Source organism: Saccopteryx leptura, chromosome 10 (assembly GCF_036850995.1).
Source record: "Saccopteryx leptura isolate mSacLep1 chromosome 10, mSacLep1_pri_phased_curated, whole genome shotgun sequence".
Classification (NCBI taxonomy): Eukaryota; Metazoa; Chordata; class Mammalia; order Chiroptera; family Emballonuridae; genus Saccopteryx; species Saccopteryx leptura.
The window spans coordinates 4,957,004-4,965,253 of NC_089512.1; the positions used below are offsets into that span (position 1 = coordinate 4,957,004).

At 59.6% G+C, this 8,250-nt stretch overlaps 1 protein-coding gene across 1 annotated transcript; it reads left to right on the plus strand.

The window, feature by feature from the left end:
- Positions 1-656: 656 nt before the first annotated feature.
- RRP9 (ribosomal RNA processing 9, U3 small nucleolar RNA binding protein) lies at positions 657-8,250 on the plus strand. Its single transcript, XM_066350645.1, has 15 exons — positions 657-794; positions 1,093-1,175; positions 3,935-4,044; positions 4,353-4,420; positions 4,503-4,544; positions 4,820-4,946; positions 5,540-5,664; positions 5,743-5,835; positions 6,253-6,353; positions 6,444-6,578; positions 6,652-6,714; positions 6,926-7,071; positions 7,149-7,228; positions 7,893-7,966; positions 8,085-8,250. Exons 1-15 carry the CDS (start codon positions 708-710, stop codon positions 8,176-8,178), a joined length of 1,428 nt encoding a protein of 475 aa, XP_066206742.1. The 5' UTR covers positions 657-707; the 3' UTR covers positions 8,179-8,250.

The following is an 8,250-nucleotide window of genomic DNA, read 5'->3' on the forward strand; positions in this document are numbered from 1 at the left end:
AAGGAGGTGAGGTGGTGTAGGATTCCAGCTCTTTGGCCACCAGTCGGTTGAGTCAGAGGCTGAGTCAGGCCTAGGCCTGCGGCCTGTCCCACGGATGGGTGGACACTGGATCAAGTCACTGCCAAGGCCCAGAGGACTGACGCGCTCTTAGGGCTGCGCCTTTGGCCTGAGGCATACAATTCGTGTCCACCGGTTGCCCAGTGACCTTGGGCCTAGGGGCAAACACTGCCCTCCCTTTCTCCGGGGCTGCCTGGGTCACCCCTCCAGTTATCTAGTGCGACTGGTAGACTCTCATTCCCGCCCCTGACAGGGTGGAGTCACATTGCGGGACTCGAAACCCCGGCTCTCTGGCGCCCCCCAGTGTTCAAGGGGCGAAAACGCAGAAGAGGCTCCAGGGTTCGCCCATTCTTATACGTCCGCTAAGGGGCAGTACGCATGCGCCATAGCTTTGGGCCGGAAGAGTCGGGAACAGGCATGCTGCCGACTGGAGCCCGGAGCGGGAGCCTATGGGAGCCCTAGGAGGCGTGGCCACAGTCGTTTACCCTATGGGTGCTTGGGGGCGTGACAGAACCTATCGAAGGACCCAATGGGGCCATGGGAGGCGGGGAGGTGGGGGCCTATCAGGGCGCGGAGTGTTGCCAGGCCCGCCTGCCTTCAGCTACCACGTGAGTCCTTCAGCCGCGGCTGCACCTCACACGGTGGGCAGCATGTCAGCGACAGCGGTGGTTCGAAAGCGGGCAAAGCCGGCCTCGGGGTCCCGTGCCGGTGCCGGGGCGGGCAAGCGGCGGCGTAAGGTGAGCATGACGCTTTTGCGGCCCTCCGATCCACGTGCTACAGGAACCACCATCATCCCTTCCCATCCCTTCCTCGGCCCTCTCCCCGGCCCTTCTCCCGGGACTCCAGCTGGAGTCACCTTCGTCTCTCTCTCTCTCTCTCTCTCTCTCCACCTGCCATATCATGGAAGGCCTTGCCCTTGAGCCAGAGGCCACCACCTTTCCCAGTCCCACGGCTCTCGAGAGACCGCAAGGGGCCCTTGGTCAGTGTCGGAGTGGTCGGGACCCCTGACCAAAGAAAGAATCATGTAATTCCCAGGCCGACTCTGCTGGGGACAGGAGCAAGTTCAAAGGTGGCAGCAAAATGAATGAGGAGATCTCCAGCGACTCCGAGAGTGAGAGGTGAGCTCTGCCTTCCACTTAGTGGAAGGGAACACTGGCCCATAGTGTATGGAAGTCTCAGTGGATTGGGGCACAGCTGGGCCTAGAACCCAGAACTCTCAGGGGCCCTTGGTTCTCAGATCTTGACTCTTTCCTCCAGTATCTGATCCTGAGAAATATTGTCTCCTTCCTCGCAGGGTCTCTATGTGGGGAGAGGACCCCCCTGCAGCCCCAATGGGAGACCAATGAGTCCTTCCTGGCTCATGTCATGGCACTTAGAAGTGCCAAATGCTATTCCTCACCTGAGTTAGTCATTTCTTTGGTTTCCTTCCTTCTTCCCTCCCTCCCTCCCTCCCTGAGCACAGGCTGGACTGATGTGGAAGGGGACAGGGACACAAGAAAGGCTGGCTAGTTTTTCATTCTTTTTTCCTACAATTTCACAATTATTGGTCTCCCTCCTGACTCTCAAAAGAGGCCAGGCACTAGCTTCACTTTTGAGAGTACAGAGATGAGCAGGCAGGTGAAGATGGAATATGTTGTACTGGGCTGTGTGTTGTGGGAATAGGGGAGGGGACATTTGACTAAGGCCTGGAGAGATGAGGAGGAGTCCCTCATGGAAACCTAGGGAAGGCATTCAGGGATCTGGGAGAAGTCTGGGGTGTAAGTGTGCCAGGATGGGAGGTGGGGAGGATGGAAGACCAGGTGGTGGATGATTCCAGCTTGCGGGGGGGCTTTGAATACCTCCCTCGTTCTGCATGTGACAGGGTGGAGCATGTGGCAGTGTCTCAAAGGGAGCTAGCAAAGTGTCAGGCCTGGCCCTGCGGATTGGAAGTTATAACAGGCAGTCCTGGTGCCTGTTTTAAGAGTTGGCTTTTGGAAATTTTGCTTTGAAAATTGAGTATGTGTTGGCCTTAATCTGCTCACAGAAAGACTTAAACTACTTTTCTTAGTTCTAAGGTTACTGTGGGTGCCAAGCCCTCTGCTAAGCACTTTTAAATACTTCAAAAATGTGTTGTAAAACATGTCAGATACAGAAGAGTTAGTGACATGCATTTGTCCTATAGAGAGGGATGAGGATATGATGAACCTTGGTGCACCCACCACTGAGATGAAGAAGTAGACCATTTGCAGAAACTTAGAAGTGCCAAATGCTGTTCTTCACCTGAGTTAGTCATTTCTTTGGTTTCCTTCCTTCTTCCCTCCCTCCCTCCCTTCTTCCTTCCCTCCTTCCCTTCTTCCTTCTCTTTTTCCTTTTTTCATTTTCTCATTCAGGTATAATTTACATATAGGAACATTCACCTTTTTAGTGTACAGTCCTGTGGGTTTTGACAGATACACACCACAGTGAAGGTAGAGAAGAGTTTCGTCACCCTCCAGAATTGCCCCTGCTCCTTTGTCATCGGTTCTTTTCCCCTCTCATTGCCACTATTCCTAGAGTTTTGCCTTCTCCCAGATATTACATGGGAGGAATTATACGGCGCATGACTAACTTCCTTTCATTTTCTTAAGAGTTCTGACTGCCATATGTGAACCCCTAACGAATAGATTGATTAACTTGGGTCAACTGAATAGAAGTTCTGGTCTTGGCTGTGTAAGATACTAACTGGTCTCTGGAGCATGGTGTGGCCTTGAGAGTTTCCAAGATCTTTCTGGGAAAGTCACGGGCAAGGTTGTGGCTGAGTCCCGGACACCAGCTGGGGCGCCTGGCAGGGGCTAGAGATCTGAAAATGTGTGATCGGGGGACGGGCTGCCCTGCGTTTAGGAGACTTGTCTTGAGTGAAGTGAGCATCTCAGCGGGCCCTGGGACTGGGGCGTAGAGGAAAAGCGGGCACTGCACCAGCACTAGGTCCAGCCCAGGCCGGTGAAGCTTCCCTGCTATCCCGTCCTCAGGGTAGAGGACGGTGCCGTGCCAGTGAGGTGGTGACAGGCCCAGCGGGTCTGCCTCTCAGGCCCTTGCATTGGCTGCTCCCCCCGTTTGGGGGTGGCGGTGGTTCTGGGAGCTGCTGTCCCTGCTCTCTGTGTTGGGTCTTCTGTTTCTCGTTCTGACCTCCTTCCTCTGCCCTCCTGTTGGCGAGCACACCCTCCATCCTTGAAAGGCCAATTCTGTGGCACTTTGGACACTTGCCAGTACCTTCACTTGTCATTGATGGTGTAAGTGGCGTGGAATTCCGGGGGTTAGCACTTCAGGATTTTGTGTGTGTGGAATGTGTCTCCCTGCTGCCAGGGTTGCTGTTGAGATGTCTGAAGCCATGTTGATTCCTGACCTCTTAAGACCTGATTTTTCTCAGGAGCCTGTAGACCAGTGGTTCTCAACCTTTCTAATGCCGTGACCCCACAATACAGTTCCTCATGTTGTGGTGACCCCAAACCAAAAAATAATTTTGGTGGCTACTTCATAACTGTAATTTTGCTACAGTTATGATTTGGAATGTAAATACCTGATATGCATTATGTATTTTCCGATGGCTTTAGGCGACCCCGCTGGGGTCGCGACCCACAGGTTGAGAACCGCTGCTGTAGACCCTTCTTTCCCTCCAGAGTTGAGCGGTTTCACAGTGATCTCTCTGGGTTTGGGTCTGTTTTCACGCTTCCGTCAGGCACTGGGTGGTCCCTTTGGTAAATCACCTCTTCAGTTTTCTGCTCCTGTAAGCTTTGGGCATGAGAGCGGGCGGGGGGTGGGGGCAGGGACTGGCGGGGAAGTGGCCAGGAGGCACGGTCCTAGTGTCCGAACTGGAGGAGTGGGGTGAGCCCCCTCGGACCCAGCCCCCTGCTCCCCACAGCGTGGCTCCCAGGAGGACAGAGGAGCAGGAGCAGGAGGAGCTGGAGGAGACCGCACAGGAGAAGAAGCTGCGCTTGGCCAAGCTCTACCTGGAGCAGCTCAGGCAGCAAGGTGAGCCTGTGAGCGGGGAGGGGAGGGGCAGAGCCTGGGCCACGCCTGCCGCTGCCCCTGCCACTGGACGGGTGACTGACTCCGCTCCCTGTCCCCTGTTGGGGCTGTTGGCGCTGGCTGCCCTGTGGGAGGGTGGCCGGACCTCCAGGGGGCTTTAGACGGATCTGATAAGTAAAGGCAGAGGGTGGGCGGGAGGGAAGTCCTGCCTCTCCCTCCCCTGTGCCCGTGGACACAGCCTGTGTTTGGGGCCCAGGACTGAGGTGGTGAGGTCTGGGCTGGGTTTACTTGGTCTGCTCTGCCCTTCACAGAGGAGGAGAAGGCTGAAGCCCGCGAGTTTGAGGAGGACCAGGTGGCGGGGCGCCTGAAGGATGACGTGGTGCGTGTGGTGGAAAAATGTGGGGGGGGCGGGGGGGAGCTGGTCTGGTTCCTGGGCCCTCACCCCGGTCCTCTCCCTCCAGCTCGAGCAGAGGGGCAGGCTGCAGAAGTCGGTGGCAAAGGAGGTGAGTAGGCGGGGTGCTTTGGAGTAAAATTTGAGGGAATGGGTATTCCCACCTGGGATGATGGGCAGATGGCCCAACTGGGGATTGAGGCTACAGGGTCTTTTCTTGGGAGCATGGCGGATACTAGGACAGACAGGGTCAGGTCCGGTTTCCGTCTGGGCAGGGAGGCAGAAAAGGATGGTGTGAGCGTGCGTGCGTGTGTGTGTGAGAGCGTGCCTGCATGCGTGCAGGGGCGTCCTGCCCCCAGTGGCAGTGACCCAGCCCTGCCCACCCAGATCCAGGCTCCGTCCCCAGCCGACATTCGAGTCTTACGGGGCCACCAGCTCTCCATCACGTGTTTGGTTATCACCCCCGACGACTTAGCCATCTTTTCTGCCGCCAAAGACTGCACCATTATTAAGTGTGAGTAAGGGCCCGAGTCAGGGTGCAGCCCCCGGGGCTCACCTGGGAGGGCTGGTCTGGGAGGAAGGAGAAAGCAGGGCAAACTAAGGCCCAGTGAGGAAGCTTCTAGAGTCAGGTTTGCTCCCGAAGAAGTGCTTCTGGGTGACAGCGGCAGCTTCTGCCCAGGAGTGGGGCTTGTGAGCTCCCTGTCACTGTCACTGGACACGAGCGAGCCGTGGTGGGATGACGGTTTCGTGGGAATCCGTGCTGCTGGTGAGCAGCCAGACCAGAGGACCCTTGAGGCTCTGCACCGTCCTGGGACGACTTCCTGGTCTTCCAGCCTCCTCCACCCACAACCGTAACAGGACGGACTTGAACCATCAGTCCCGCAGCTCTTTCCTCTCCCTTCTCCGGGCTTCGTGGCTGCCCTTTAGTGTTACTGTTTCCACTTGACAGATGAGGAAACCGAGGTGACCTGTCCAGGGGCTCACAGTGGCTGAGCCCGGTCTGAGCTGAGGACAGGACTTCTCCCGTGGCTCCATGCTGCCGTTGAGGGGCCTGTCGGCCAGTTCTGTCCCCTCTCCCAGTAGCCTCTTTCTTCCCTCCATTGTCAGGGAGTGTGGAGAGTGGACGGAAGCTTCACGTGATCCCACGGGCCAAGAAGGGAGCTGAGGGGCAGCCCCCTGGCCACAGCAGCCACGTCCTCTGCATGACCATCTCCTCCGACGGCAAATACCTCGTGAGGCAGGGTGGACCCTGGGGCTGGTGGGAGTCGGCACACAGTGGGTGCCTGTGGCCATTGTCCTTCTCCCCCCAGGCGTCGGGCGACCGCAGCAAGCTCATTCTCGTCTGGGAGGCCCAGAGCTGCAAGCACCTGCACACCTTCACAGGGCACCGGGACGCTGTGTCGGTGAGGGGCTGGGCCTCCTGGGGCGGACACTTGTCGGGCGCCTGAGTGGTCCAGGCTCGGTGCTGGACCCTGGGGCGTGAGGTGAATGAGCCAGAGGCTTCCCGTCCTCAGGGAACCTGCACTCTGGCATAGCGAGCGGCATTGTCAGAGTCACGAATGGGGCAAAGAGAGAGCTGGGGGACTGAGTCGAGCTCGCCAGGGAGCGGGAGGCCCTGAGAAGTCTGCAGCTGTTCCGGGGCGGGGGCGGCAGGGCAACAGGCCCCTGGCTCCAGACAGGACTCTGCTGATGTGCCCACAGTGCCCCGCGATGCTGGCTCCCTGTGCCATTTGACTTTTCAGGAAGTCCCTCTCTGGGCCTGGCCTCTCTGTCACCTGCTGTAGTCCAGGCCCCTTTGCCCTCTCTCTGTGCACCCCTAGGGGCTGGCATTCCGCAGGGGTACCCACCAGCTCTACAGCACGTCCCATGATCGCTCTGTGAAGGTGTGGAACGTGGCGGAGAACTCCTATGTGGAGACGCTGTGAGTGCACACAGCGCGGAAGCGCTGGGAAGGTGCGCGGGAGCGCGTGTGCACGTTCACGGGTGACCCCGTCCTCTGTTTTCCCTCCAGCTTCGGGCACCAGGATGCGGTGGCTGCACTGGATGCCCTGAGCAGGGAGTGCTGTGTGACAGCGGGGGGCCGGGACGGGACCCTGCGGGTGTGGAAGATCCCAGAAGAGTCCCAGCTGGTCTTCTATGGCCACCAGTAAGGCAGCGGCATGGGCGGGGCTCTGTGGGCGGGGCCGGCGGGGCCACGCCCCTCACTGCTCCTTTCTCAGGGGCTCCATCGATAGTGTCCAGCTCATCAATGAGGAGCACATGGTGTCAGGCGCGGACGACGGGTAAGAGTGTGTCTCATCCCTGCCACTGCTCCTGGACTCCCTCTTCTAGTCCCCCATGCTTGGGAGCCGTTGTAACCACTTTGCATAGCTGAGGACACTGAGGACAGGGGCCCCGGCGACCTTGTCTGCGTCCTGTGGCTGGAGTACATTGATCCCTTTCCACGTGTGGCCTGCTTCTGGCCCCTTCGCTGACTCTGCTCCCTGTCCCCAGCTCGGTGGCCTTGTGGGGCCTCTCCAAGAAGCGGCCGCTTGCGCTGCAGCGTGAGGCCCATGGGCTGCAGGGGGAGCCAGGCCTGGAGCAGCCCCTCTGGGTGTCGTCTGTGGCAGCCCTGCTCAACACGGACCTCGTGGCCACCGGTGAGTGCACTGGGCAGCAGAGAAGAGGGCCCCAGGGTGGGCTGGTGCAGGGCGCTCATGGCCTCCCGTCCCCGCAGGCTCCCACAGCTCCTGCGTGCGGCTCTGGCAGTGTGGGGAGGGCTTCCGGCGGCTGGACCCTCTGTGTGACATCCCCCTGGTGAGTGGGGCTTGACCGCCCGGCCTGTCTGCCACACTTCCCACGTCCCCTGACTGCTTTTTCCTATCAGAAGGTTCCTCCTCCGAGCAGGGCCATGTGGCTTCTCTTTCTAGTTTAGCTGCTAGCACGGGGCCAGCTGGGACCCGGCTGGGACCCTCCCTCCCTCCTTCTCCCTGCGTGGGTGCTGGGGTAGGAGGTGGGGGCGGCCTGGGCGTGGGCGTGGAGGGCTGGGCCTGAGGTTCTGCCTGGGTGGGACATGCCGACCCAGGGGACCTCGGGAAGAGTGGCAGGTCTGTCAGAGACATGTAGTGACAGTGCAGAGCGCGGGTCAGCGGGGATGGGCGTGGGGTCTCTGAGACCCCACAGCCAGGAGCCAGGCCCTGACCAACTTGGCACGCATTGCTTCCTTAATTCTCACAAACTACTGTGAGGCTGGCGCTGCACCTCCCTGTGCCACCGTGCGGAGGCTGGCGCTGCGCCTCCCTGTGCCACCGTGCGGAGGCTGAGGCCCTGCAGGGGGTGACAAGATGCAGAGCGGGACTGGAGCCAGGTCTGAGGCCCAGCCCTTGACTTTGATGCTCAGGCGGGGGGGCGGGGGTGGGTGGGTGGGGCGGGGGGGCACACCTGTTCTCAGGCCTGTGGCGCCCTCCCTCCCTGTCCTCAGGTGGGCTTCATCAACAGTCTCAAGTTCTCCAGCGCTGGGGACTTCCTGGTGGCTGGTGTAGGGCAGGAGCACAGGTATGAGGTAGCCCTGGAGGGGGAGGGGAGGAGACGGTGGCACTGACTGGCAGCTGGGTGGGGGTGGGGGTGGGCTGGGGGGCTGCGCCCAGCCTTAGCCTCTTCCTCACCCCTGCAGGCTGGGCCGGTGGTGGCGGATCAAGGAGGCTCGCAACTCTGTCTGCATCATCCCCCTCCGGAGGGCCCCCAGGCCCACGGCCGTGGGCTCCTGACTTCTCTCCCCTTTATTTAAGTCCGTCCCAGGCCATGCGGCCCTCTTTGTAGTAAAAGTCTCTTCTTTTGGG